The sequence below is a fragment of the Impatiens glandulifera genome, chromosome 2 (assembly GCF_907164915.1).
Source record: "Impatiens glandulifera chromosome 2, dImpGla2.1, whole genome shotgun sequence".
Taxonomy (NCBI): Eukaryota; Viridiplantae; Streptophyta; class Magnoliopsida; order Ericales; family Balsaminaceae; genus Impatiens; species Impatiens glandulifera.
In genome coordinates, this window is record NC_061863.1 from 19373426 (window position 1) to 19387925 (window position 14500).

Here is a 14500-nt window from a genome sequence, read left to right on the forward strand (position 1 = left end):
TAAAATTATTTATGAAAGTTAGGTTTCTTCTTCAATCTTTACAATCTTATAAGTATTTAATTTGGTAATGGTTATATGAAGAATTGAAAATGAGGATAGAAATAGAAATATTTGTCGAGACTAGGGTTAGGGTTAGGGTTAGGGTCGAGATCGGGTAGTACAATAAAAATTAAAATTAAGTTTATGGATGAATAAGTACTTCACCGGGAAAGAGTACGTACCGTTTCCATCCCTACATTGGTTGATCTCCATCTTACCTCTACATGATCATGGTCGGTCTAGACTCGACTAATTTACATTGGGCGCCCAGTCCAACACTTTGGTTCAGCTACTGGAGTTTATTAATCTATTAGGGCACGTTTCATTATTGATTCTTTTAGTTAGTTTATTTTAATTATTTTGTGCCTCAGGATATTTTTTAAATTCTGAAAAAAAAATATAAAACAACTCACCATATTTTTCTTTATAAGTTAGGACATAAACACTTTTATTTGGGTATGTGTGGCTGAATTTTAGCATTTTGTCATACGTGTAGTATTCATAGCTTATGTTCGGTGATTCCAAAAATTACAAGAAAAATTTATGTGTAATCTAGACATTAAACTTGACATTTTGGTGTTTTAACCTATTTTATTGAATTATTTTAGGTTTTTGTCATTCTTCGCCCTCACTATACAAGTACACGATAGTTTTCTTGATCTCAATAAGACATAATGTAGAAGCATATCCTAGAAACCAAGGAAAATTCTCCTAAAAGTAGGTTAGTGCATAACTAGAAAACTTTAGTCACATATGGATAGAATAAAATTTTTTATTTAATGTAAATGTGCAAAATGTGTATTTTTAATAACTGACCAAATATTTATAGTAGACACCACCGTCTGAGTAGACACATAGGACATAGCGTTGAAACCATTTCTCATGTGTAAGCAAGCACTGAAGCATAAACAAAATCTCAAAACCTGTGTAATGTGTTCATACACGTGGCATTTATTTTCCTAATTTTTAAGAAAATTAGATGGTGACTCTCAAAAATCAAAGTTAGTCTAAATTTCATTAAGTCTTATTTTTTATTCCTTGTCTCACTTTAGACGAGAGGACTCTGAAAGTCATTTCCTCCTCTCGTTTTACGAGATTTGAGATGAAAGTAAGATACGAGATTTGATGAGATCAACATTATTATAGATTGGTTCCTCATCCCATTGGAGATTCAAGAGGAAGATAAGACATGAGGCCAAAACTATCGAGTCGAGAAAACGATTTTCACAAGGATGTTGATCTTATTATTTTTTAGATGTCACACCAACGTTTACGAATCATTATTTATTGAATCTGCATGTCTAATGATCCTTCCAACCGTGGTACGTAAATTGTTCAATTGTTAATTAATAATGATAATAAATAATTAGGAGCGGTGAGAATGACCTGTGAAGGTGTTAAGACAACTCATAAACCGTTGTTGTGTAATATAATTTAGTTGATGGATGCAAAATTTTAATTGAAAAAAAAAATGTTCATAACTTTGATATATTTTATTGTTGTGGAAGCTTGAGACTTGAGAGCATTGTGTCAATTTTTTTTATTCGAAGTCTACAATGGTTCAATTGTATTAAATGTATTAAAATCGCTAATACAACTACTTACCGATGAATTAATCTATTGATCAAACACAACTACATGAGAAATTCATCCCAACACACGTAAGTAATATTGTTAAGGTAAGTGCTTGTCTTTTCCCACATTTTATATTGGTAATTATATTTATTATTTTCTTTTATATATATATATATATATATATATATATATATATATATATATATATATATATATATATATATATATATATATATATATATATATATATATATATATAGGATTAATATTATATTGTTTAATCTTTTTATTTAATAAGATTATATTGGTGTCATTGATAGCATCTCAAGACAAATCGATCATTAAATTGGCAAGGAAGAACAAGTTACCTAGCGACAAATTTAATAGTACAAATTTAATAGTAGTATGTGACCACAATATGGTGTTTGCATACTTTGTTGCGGATGTTGAATGTCTATTTATGATTCATTTGTGATTGACAAAGTTTGAAACGATCAAATGTGACATGTTCTAGACCTTTTCGTTTCCAATAGACCAATATTTACCTCGATTTATCAGACATTACACTTTAGTTTATCATTCTTCTTAAAAATAATATTAAAATTTATACATTACAGTTAAAAATAACATTACAGTTTAGTTTAAAAATAATATATGTTAACGTCTTCTTTGCGGTCGTCTTGTTCGCAGTAGTCATCTTCGCAGTGGTCTTATTCTCGGTGGTCTTCTTCGCAGTAGTCGTCTTTTAGGTCATCGTCTGCTTCGATTTGAGTTTCTCATTGAGAAAGAAATCTAAAGCTCATACTTTTGAGCTCTTTTGAATAGGAGAATGTTAAGATTTGATTATAGTCTAGCTATGATTTGATCAAAACTAAAGAAGAGCGCGCGCTTTATTTTTTATTTTATTTATTTTTTCCACCTTAGCATATTTTATCTACGTGGCTGTCAGGTGGAGGTTGTTGGAGTCGTTGCCCCCAACGGCGCTCCTCCATCCTTCCTCTATTTATATATACATAAAGAAAATTAATTAAAAAATAATAATTTAACTAGAATTGAAAATGGAGAAGAAAAAAAATCAGAACTTTAAATGTTTTAAAATAATAAATATTATAAAAATAAAGCAAAGTAGTCTTAAAACAAAATGGAATAACAAGAAAAAATCTAAATAATAATTTGATATAAAAAGGTTAATAATTTTGTATTTTATTGAAGGATGTGATGGAATAAGAGAATGATTAATAAGATCTAATGTTGTTTGTTTCTTGAAAATTTATCTTAAACAAGCTATTGATAATGAACTCCATTCTCTCTTGTAGAAATGACTTGATTAAATTTAATAATAATATTAATAATAAAAGAGTGTTTTTTTTTTACCTTTTTTGGTATTATATTTAATTGTTATAAAGTTTAATATTTAATTATTTTACTAATATTATTATAGGTTACAATATAAGGGATGGACTCAAGAGTTAGAGTTGGAGTGAGCTTAAAAATAATTTAAAATATGCATAAAAAAAAATAACTAGAAAATTTTGGATATAATTAATAGATAAAAGTAAGTTTTATCAATTTTAAATTATTAAATAAATGAATGATAATTATATTAATTATTTTTTTAAAATTAGGGTTTCGTGTAAGTTTTGGCAAAAAAAAAAAAAATAATCATTCCCTGAAAAAAAAAATGAATCCTTATTATCATCTTAGATTTTAAATTCGTCTTTACTATATTTTACAAATTTTATATATATATATATATATATATATATATATATATATATATATATTTTGTTGGTTTAACCATTTTTAAATATTTGATCTATAATTAAACATCTTTTTCTGAGCACTAAAAATTTACCCACCTAATTTATAAAATTAAAATAATTATTTTGATTTATTCTTAAATGAATAAAAATAATAATAATTAACCTTAAAGTCAAAACCTAAATAAAACAATTAATTAAATTAATTATTGTGATAATTAAAGTTTAATTAATTAAAAAATGATCAAATAAAATAAATAAAATTATTTGAGATAAATGTTGTATTAATTTTATCTCAAAATAATTATAGAAAAATCAAGGGATTAAAATAAATAATTTACGATGAAATGAGGTACCCATTTCATCCAAAAAAATTATTTATTTAATCCAAAAATATAAAACAAAATAAAATAAATTAATTAAATATTTGTCATATTTATTTTTAATATTTTGTATATTTTAAAAGAAATATATTAAAGCCAAAAGGGTGAAAGAAAAATCATTTTCAAACAAATCTTTAAGGTTTTAAATAAAAGATAAAGTTCGCAATCGGGTGTAGCCAAAACTCGAAAAAAAAACTACAGCTGAAACCGCGTCCATTGGATAGGCGCTGGATTTGCATTCAACGCCTCAGGAGTGCCCGCGTAGCCCGCTGTAGCCGAAGGAGCGCGCTCCCGCACTGCACCAGATCAGTTAACGTCTTGTTAGTTGAATCGCAACGAAGCTCAAGAAACCGCGGCGAAATGCTAACAGATTGCTATGCGTCCACGTTCTCGTCCGAAACGTCGTCGTTTTGTCCTCCGATCATCGTCTTCATCGCGACGCTGAATGGATAACCATCTGCAACCATGTTTGATTTTTCAAAGATTTAATTTCGTCGTTTATGAACGGATTGACTCCGTTCAAAAGGTGAAATGATCACCCTACTTCGTTGATCATTTCCCCTACACCTATAGGCATAATCACTGCCTATATCAACAAGTTGGATGAAGATCAACCAAAATACCATAAATGGATTCTGACAGATTCAATCCACTTGAAGTCCTTGACAATTCTAAAACCAAGAGAACCAATTTTCAGCTTCATATCAAAAGATTTCGAAAATCCGTCATTTAAGCTCAAAGCTTATGATTTTTCAAAAATTCTTCATAAGGCTCTAAAGCTTGGATCCAGGCATTCCAAAAGTTTCCTTAAGGTCTAAGGAGTGTTGTCCAATCCTTAGTATGATTCCAATCACCCTTTAATTCATACTTCCAGTTTGAATTTGAAATTTTTATATTTCAATATTCACAAGTTTGTATATTGTCTGGTTGTTGAATTTTAGGATTGAAAATCGATCAATGTTCTTCATCGAGGACCGAGAGTTTCAACCGATGTTCTTCATCTAGGACCGAGAGGTCCGACTAAGGATTTTTACATCCGATCGAGAAGTCAGACCTAGGACCAAGGAGTCTCACACCTGACCGGGAACTCCCGAACCCAGGATCAATGACTTCTATCCAGGACCGAGGCAACCGACCAAGATTTTTGGCCAAGGACCGAGAGGCCTTAGTACCTCGACCGAGGTTCCCAAACTCGGACCGAGGGGTTTCCAACCTAAGACCAAGGACTATAAGCACTCGACCGATAAAATGAGCCCAGGACTTGGGAAACCAGTCCTAAGACCTGTTTGGTTCTCATTTTCAAATTCTAAAATTATTTTTGTAATTTTGGATCCACAAACTATTTTCTAAAAATCCCGAAAAATTAAAAAAATGATATCAAAATTTATTTGAGATATTTAAAAATATATATTTGTCAAAGGTTTGTTTAAGATTTATTTTTAAACCTTAATGTCTCATAAACTGATGTTCTTTAGATATTTTTCTTCCTAGTCGTCATCAACAAAATGTACCAGCATTTAAATAATTGTTGTTACAATTTTGTAAATAACACACAAATATATGCATAACTAGGACTGGAAGAATAATCAGTTAAAATAAAACGTTATACAACCAATTTTCAAAAGCCAAATTTATAAGTAGAGAACGTTTCCAAAACGGGTACGGATGATGAAACGCGAAAGTATTTTCCCGAGTATCACCAAACTACGAACTGAAAGAAACCCTAGCTAAAAATATGTTTGTAAACGTACGTCATTTTTATTTATTTTCAAAAATCAATTGAAGACTTTGTTTTAAATAAATAATCTTTTAAATTAATAATTTTTAATTAATTTAAACAACATATTTCTAAAAAATCAAATTGTGATTTATGCAATTCTCCATATTATTTAATATTGAATCCAAATTAATTATTTTTAATTAATTTTAAAAATTGTCAGAATTTATTTAAAATCTTTAAAAAAACAATGTTTTATTAAAAAAAAATATGACGTGCAAACCGATGTTGAAATTCTCAAACTTTAAGTTTGCACTGAACTAAAGAGTTTTCCGAGGTTAAAATTTTTTAAATTAATGTTGAAAATACTAATTAAACAAAATTCAATATAATAACAATTTTAAAACAAAATCTTTTATTAAACAAAAAAAAAATACCATATTTATAAATTTATTCATTTATAACATTAATTAATATATTGTGAAGGGTAGTTCCATTATTTAGGATTAGACCACCATTTTATCAATAAAAAATAGAGGTTTCAAAGAAATAATACCTGTTGACCTTTATTAAGAGATTGGCAGTTGAGTGGTCCCCAGATACGAATGGAGTGGTTTGCTCGTCGCTATTTTCAAAGTACTCATCTTCATTCGTCTCCTTTCTTTTTAGAATACATATGATCTTCAGTTGACTCGCCTCAAGAAACTGATCAATTTCCCGTTCAACAAAGATCAAGATATAGTAAACCAATGAATAACAACAACAAGCAAACATTGAAACTAGATGACGAACAGCTTACAGAGCTACGAGAAATCTTCCGATCATTCGACTGTAACAACGATGGAAGTCTCACACAATTAGAACTCGGTTCTCTCTTACGTTCCCTAGGACTAAAACCACGTCCAGATCAGCTCGAAACGTTAATCCAAAGGGCGGATACGAATAGCAATGGCTTAATCGAATTCTCCGAATTCATAGCCATAGTGGAACCAGAACTCCTACCGGAGAAATCTCCGTATACGGAAGATCAACTTGTGGAGTTATTCAAGATGTTTGATCGAGATGGAAATGGGTATATTACGGCAGCGGAGTTGGCGCATTCGATGGCGAAACTAGGGCATGCATTGACTGTTGAGGAGTTGACGGGAATGATTAAGGAAGCGGATACGGATGGGGATGGGAGGATTAGCTTTCAGGAGTTTTCTCATGCTATTACTTCGGCTGCTTTTGATAATTCATGGTCTTGATTTCTTTCCTTCTTTTATATTTGAGTGGATTTTTAAAGTTGGCTTTAACTTTTGCTTTGTGGATCATAACTTGGTAAATAATTTCTAGATATATATTCAAATCATTAACATTAACTTTCTTTTTTTAGTTACATTGTTTAAATATGATCATATATGAGAATGAATTCATATTCAAGGAATCATTTAAACTTGGTTTTGGAATTTGGATCCTCTATTACCGAAATCTTTGATCATTTACCCTCTCAGAATGGAGTAATGATTAAAAAATAATTACACTTTTACCTTTCTTTATGAGAGACATAGTGGTCACAAACAACTTTCGGTAATAGATGATCCAATTTGATTTTGAAATTTGAATCATTTATTAATGAGGATTGTCTTTGCTCATGTCACATGAAAAGGGTAATGATTAAAAAATAATTACACTTTTACCCCTCTATGTGAGAGGCACAAGGATCACAGACAACTTTTGATAATAGATGATTAATCTAGTTTTGGAATTTGAATCCTCTATTACCGAAAGTTGTATGTGCTCTTGTGCCATTTCACAAAGAGGGGATAATGGTTAAAATATATATATATATTACACTTTTATTTTTGTATGTGAGAAGGCACATTACTTTGATAACAGAGTATCCAATCTGCTGGATTTTTATTTAAAAAAAAAACATTTCCCAATACAATTACTATGATCTTGAATTTGTACAAGTGAACGTTTGACATTTAGAAATCCTAGATTGAATCATTAAATCAGCATCATTTAGAAAGAAATAAAAAAGTATTCAAAGAGGTAATAATTTCTTCTTAAATTTGTACAAGTGCACATTTGACATTTGTTGTATGTACTTTACCAATTTTGATTGAATTTCAATGAGTCTGGATATGTTGTCTCACTTTTTTAAATGATAATAAAAAATTGTGATTTAGTACATTTTTCTTTCCTTTATACTCTCTTTCTTTGGTAGAATTCGATTTCCTATTGCACCCATTGGACTAGTTTTTGATGGGTTTTCTATAATCTTAGCATATTTATCTCATAATTGAAAGAGTATAAAGAAAAAGAGAAAGAAAAAGGCAGTAAATCACAATCTTTTATTGTCATTTTGAAGGGAGGGACAGCATATCCGTATTCAATTCATGAACCCCAAAAAATAACAACCCAAAAAATAACAATCTGGATCCAAAATGAGATAAATTATAATGAACGATAATTAATTTAGAAATCGATAAATGAAGTAAAATATCAAATATTAAGAAAATCTTTTATTCCTATGACATTGAACAAAAAAAAATTCATGTTAATGACAATGATAAAATATAGGAGAAACTGATTAACTTTTGGTACCACTTATTCAATTAGATTTCAAACAAATAAAAATGCATACAAATGGAAACATCAAAAGCAGAAAAAACATAAAAACGGAGGTAAAAAAAACTGATTACAACCAAACCACCAAGGTCATACCTTAAAAAATGAAAGGTTTAAGGCCAACAACCAAAAGAAAAACTACCAAACATTAAGGTCACTGAGAAAGTCCAATATGCAATGAGCAAAATAAATAATAGATCTATATTTCACATATTCAGTTAGCTTGGTACATATAATATTTTAGTGAACAAAATAAAATCCGTTCTAAACTTGCATTTTCGATCGCTAGTTCAAGAAAGAAACTAAACGCAACCTTGTTGGGCAGACACTAATGATGACCGAAAGATCACCTAATAGAGAACGCCGAATCTTATTCTTCAAAACAAAATATAAAAACCAGTATTTCCCACAGTAAGAAGAAGTTGACGATTTACTATTTTAGTTACGCTGCTGCATCCATAGCATAATATCATTCCGAATGACTCCTTGAGAAGAAGAAGAAGAAGTCCATCTGGGAAGATTCATTCTGGATGCTTCATTATTTCCCAAAAACCTCATATACCTAATACTACTCTGAAATATGTTGCTCCCCCCAGCAGAAATAGTAGGAAAAGGCTTCGAAGACCACCACATATTTCTCGCCCTAGCAAACAGGTGATGCTTCCTATTATGGAATGGTGACGATTCTTGCAACCCAGTTTTAAATTTTTGGAAACGCGTTTTGTCAGTTAATAATAGACTGCTGCTTCTTCTTGACGACCATGCCTTCATTTTCATGGCAGAGGATTGGGATTCAGATTGTTCAGTAAGATGATGAGAACGGATTTGAGCTGACGGCTTAATCCTGTCCAGCCACCTCAGGATCCAATTACCCACATTTCTACCAACTTCTATGTCTCTTTCTTGTATATTATTGTGAACCTTCAGTGCCACATCAAATATCACTCGGGTCCTCCTGAAACCACAATGCATGATATCATTTCATCACCACAATATTATCAGATTCTTTCTTACCCGGTTCTACATCCAAGCACAATGAGATTTTATCATTTATTTTAGACCTGATTCTGAGGCGAGCACAACATCCGCACCCAATCGAACTTAAGACTTCATATATAAAGCTCAGTACTCTTTTGACTCACAATGCTAGATACTAGTATTCTACACCCAAGCACAAGTCTTAAAATTCAACATAAATCATAGAGCTCAAAAGTCTGGTTTTAATCCAAAAAAGGGAGACAGGACTTTCCATAATTCAATCAAACTCAATATAAAAAATGTCATATCTGAAAATAAGACTAACATATATTTATAAGTTAATCTTAGTCATAAACGTGAAATAATAAATACTAATCTATTTCACTAATAATTTGATACAATTAATCCCAAGGACTTCAACTCTATACTACCCATGATCTTGTTGTCATGAGTCTTGCAATCTACCACTGAGCTAAAAGAGCCTTCATTAATCTTCTACTATATAAACTATGCCCTAACATTGTATCATAATTTCCACTAAGAAGATTATCCTAATCTAATACTTAATTATTACGTACTAATAAAAATATAAATGATCTAATTCTTCTAAACTGCCAGTCATGTGCTCTCGTGTGATTGGCTCATAGGAACACCAATATATGACTGTATCACTCTCCTACATGATCCAAACTTTTTGGATATCAAAGAAAGAATGGTGTATGGAAACAGCGACTGCATTTGGTTAGTAAACAACTAGAATGCAAAAATATTATTTTGTTTTTATATGTATCTTGATACGGATACAGAAATAGATTAAAAAAGCGTTTCAAAATTAAGCTGAAATTCTAAATCCACAAATTAGAATACCACATTTCCCAGGACTGCTTAGGACAAAAGTAAAGCACAAAAATCATAAATTATGCCCGCATGCATATTCAACTGATACATATGCTTCAATTATAACATAATAAGATGTTCATGCTATAAACAGAGTAGTAGAGCCATGACACTGTAAATCTTCCCTTAAAAATCTCCATATTTTCTTCTCTTTTTCCTTTGATTTTGAAGGGAGAAAGATCAGCTTTCAAAAAAAAAGATTGTGTTACAAAATAATTAGGCTATAGCAACTATGGCACCATTTAGAAGATATGAATAGAGAATCCAGACACAATTGAAATTGTCATCACATCAGAATGATTGTTAGAGCAGAACTCCACATTTTAAATGCAGACCACCTTACAATCATGCTTCTTATAAATTTATTTTGTAACATATTGAGTTAGAAACAAATCTAGAAGCTCTACTACCTTAGAACTTGAGCAGGAGTTGAGTAATACTTTTAACATTTTCATGTTTAATTATATGACAATACAATAATTTTATTGCTAACAAATGCATTGCCTTATCTTTTTTCTAAACACAAAATATAAGAAATTACGATGGAAAATAAGATTATATAATTTAACTGTATTCTTTTATCAGGTGGGAAAATGCATATGTTAATCGTGGAACTCCAAAAATATATGGATAAACAGATAGAAATTAAAATATAAGATCTAAAGCAACATCATACAACCACAATGAAAGAGCATTATGTAAACTTTTTGTTTCCAGAAACCACAATACATGGCCAAATTTGGAAACACTTTTTGTTTATGTTTTTGTAATCCATTTCAAAAAATAAAATAAATTTTTGAATTTGATTTTTCAAACCTTTCTGTATCTGGATGTAGATCCAGAAACAAAAATAAAAGTTGTTCCCAAATGGATAAAAGTTTCTTTAACAAGTTTCACAAACACCATTGTAAGATCACAAACATTTTTCCTTTGAAGATAAAACAATCATAGAAAAAACAAAAACATCTCAGGCATACATCCTTGCATGCCTTAAAAAGTAATTCCAGGACTTCTTAATATTTGATCTATCATTTTTGTACCAAATTAAAATGTATTTGTTTCAAAATAAATTCAAGAGTTCCTAAGTCAGCGTTGCGCAGGGGAGTTTCTAAGTCAGATCAAGCCACAGTACTTAAATACAAATGAGAAGCTTCTGAAGAACATTAGGTCAACTGAGAAAACTAAACAGCCCTAGTACACTTAGTTCTTAGTTCAACAACTGCAATGCATCTTTTGCTAATGACCTTGTATCATAAGCCATTATATCTTTACTCTAAGAAAGTTTTCAAGCTTCACAAAGGAATTTGTTTTCATGAATAAGAGCTACAGTTTGCACATGAAACATATAATTACTCCAGATTCATACTTTCCCCATCACATGGAAAAAGAAAATTAAGTTCTTGACAAGGCGTTTGCTAGTAGATTTTCATGTATTTAGTTACTGACCAACCGCCATAATATTTCATTCTTGGCAAGGCAAATACAAATAAAGTGAATCAATAACGGAACCTTGCTTCAACAACATGATACGGAACCTTGCTTCAACAACATGATACAGAACCTTGCTTCAACAACATGATAAAAATGAGCCACAAGGTAGTTTCTTCAATATCATGCATGAAATATGTCCACATCGATTAACAGAAAAAGTAGCCTAAAGTAATTAATACCTATGAATGTTTGGTTTGTGCATAAAAGAAATATGCATATAATATTTATACTGAAGTTGTATTTATGTTAATTATGACACAAAGTAACCGCTGAACAATTTGTATCTTTACATTTCCTAAAACCCATTTATGTGTGTAGACTTTCCATAACATGAGAATAGTATTGAAAAGTTTACCATCATTATTTGCTGGATTTGATTGATTTTCATCTTTACTAAAGATCTGACATTTAACTTTACCAACTTAATTCACAAATGGCTGAAAGACATTGACAAATTGTACTAATAGTTTTGTTCATTTAGCAAAATTATAGTACTTCAGCCAGTAAATTATTAACGTTAATACCTGCACACAAGATTATCATTATACAAACTTCTTAAACATAGCTTATAAAATGGTCATGTCATTCAGAGTTGTATTGGATTTGCAGGGTTAAAACACATTTTGAACCGTGCCCAATCTCTTCACTTTCGATAAGAATAAAATAAAATGTATATCTAGTTGTATTCTCGACAAACAAACAAACACAGGGCAAATAATCGCCACTTATTTTGTATTGAGAGTGGAAAGTAGTGTTGCATAGTGTAAACGGTCATGTCTCTACTCATCCAAAGCTATTCGATTTCAGTAAGCAATATAACTTATATTGACAGCTACATACATAGATTTAGGATTTCATCACTTTATATAAATATCTACTACATTTCCCATTTCAAAGACGTGAGATGTATCTTTTGAAATGATACATAATCAAACAATCACATTATACTAATTTTCTCAAGGAACAAAGCCAAAGTTTTAGTCAAGGTCTCAGATTCTAAACAGCTCCAGCACCACAAATAAGGACTATCTAAAGACACATCTTATTCAGGACAAATCAGACTCATTTACTTCTATCCAAAAGGTTTCTTGGCAAATTCATTCAAGAACGAAGTGATCGCCCAAATCAGAAGGATGTTTAATGATTCTAAGTGGAGGTGTAGAGAGAGATATGTACCTCTGAACGAAATTGCGAATCTTAGCGTGTTTAGGACGGACAAGGCGACGCTGAATCTTCAAAGCGAGCTTGTAAGTTCGCTTCAATCCAAGAAAATATGCAGTTGCTAAAGTAACCTCCCAAAGCACCATTTTTTCACCAACCTTCTTTCTTTCTGTAGAATCTCTCTTCTCGATCTCTAACCCTCACTTTCCTCAATAACTATTGGGACGAATGTGTTCGACCATTTCTGCTTCTCTTGTTTTCTTTCTTTTCGTTTCTCGCAAGTCAGTCGGATGACCGCCTCCAGAATATTCGATCAATGGGATTTGCGGACAACAGCCGTGGATCGACAAGCCATTGTATTTTGGGTTTTGCTCGCACCATTAGATTAATTTAATATTTAAATATTTATTTTATTATTACTGTTAAACTTAATTAACATTATAGATTCTTCCTTAAAATAATTACTTGTTCGTGGTCGTCATCGTTTTCATCGTTCTTTATCGTCAACCTCTATGGTCTGAACATGAGGCACTTCAATAATTAGGTAGTCTAGTGGACTACATTCCTCTTCTTATTCATCGTTGTTTTTGTTATTCATAAAATAAATGTAACAAATTTGAGAAGAAACACATTTATTTAACTTGTTTTCTCATCAGCACCGACCACTTCCTTTTTGACTTTTACTCTCATTACTCGGTTAATTAACAACATATTTCTTACATAATAGACATCTCATATTACTAATCTCGTGACATCACTTTTGCACTCAATCATCTCACCAGTACTAACATATTTTACTATCACATTTGAACAAACCAACCAACTCATTATATCACCAACCTCTTATCCTCACTTTTTCGATAACCAACAAATTTATTTATATATTTAACCACCAATATTTTTTGTTCTCCAATGATAATCTCATTACTAATCTCGTGCAGTGTTCTAAATGACGGTCGAGGCGGCCGCCTAGGTTGTAGGCCTACACCGCATCGCCTATACACGAGGCGTTCAGTTAATTATTTAATTATTTTTAATTAATTAAGTTATAATATTAATATATATAAATTTAATAAAAAGACTCATTACCATCCACTTATTCACTATTTATTTAGTATATGGGAAAATATATCAATGAAATTGGACGTCAACACTTGTTCAAGTAGTGACGAACAACGCCACCACAAACAATATGGCAGCATCTGAGTTGTTGAAGGTTAAACAACATCAAATTTTTGGACTTCTTGTGCGACTCATACAATTAATCTAATGTTTGAAACAATAACAAAACTACCCAAAGTTTAGTGCGTAGAAGCTAGGAGTACAAAGAAACCATGTAGATAATTAATAATATAGAAAGTGAAATATTAAGTCTTATACACTTAGACTTGGGAGATATGAAATCTAACATGACTAGAGGAGGAAAAAAAATATTATGTAACATTTATACACGACAAGTCTATGTACACATATCTATATCTTTAAGAAATGAAAGACTTTGTGAAACTAATATGATATTAGAAATAAAGTTTACAAAATTAGACAAAGGATATAAATTATCTCAAGAACATTTTGTTGAAAATTTATTGAAAAGTTTGAAATGTATGATTACAAAATTGTTTGTACTCCTTATGACTCTAATTTACAGTTAAAGAAAAATGCTGGAAATAGTGTTATCAATCTGATTATGCTAAAATAATTAGGAGTCTCATGTATCTGATAAATTGTTCGAGGACCAAATATTGCATATGCAATTAATAGATTGAGTAAATACACTCAAAATCCTAATAGAGAACATTTGATTGCATTGAAAAGAATTTTAAGATATTACGTGGAACTATAGATTTTGGTATATACGATTGTGATTTTCCAGCTATATACTT

General features: G+C 30.6%; 2 protein-coding genes across 2 annotated transcripts; one reads left to right on the forward strand and one right to left on the reverse strand.

Annotated features, from left to right (window-relative positions):
• The first annotated feature begins 6223 nt into the window (after nucleotides 1-6223).
• Nucleotides 6224-6806, forward strand: LOC124924464 (probable calcium-binding protein CML11). Its single transcript, XM_047464500.1, has one exon. The coding sequence runs from the start codon at nucleotides 6224-6226 to the stop codon at nucleotides 6719-6721; it is 498 nt and encodes a 165-aa protein (XP_047320456.1). The 3' UTR covers nucleotides 6722-6806.
• A 1432-nt stretch (nucleotides 6807-8238) lies between these two features.
• On the reverse strand, nucleotides 8239-12945 carry LOC124927828. Its single transcript, XM_047468312.1, has 2 exons — nucleotides 12633-12945; nucleotides 8239-9045 (listed from the first exon to the last, which is right to left on the reverse strand). Exons 1-2 carry the CDS (start codon nucleotides 12761-12763, stop codon nucleotides 8529-8531), a joined length of 648 nt encoding a protein of 215 aa, XP_047324268.1. The 5' UTR covers nucleotides 12764-12945; the 3' UTR covers nucleotides 8239-8528.
• Nucleotides 12946-14500: the final 1555 nt, after the last annotated feature.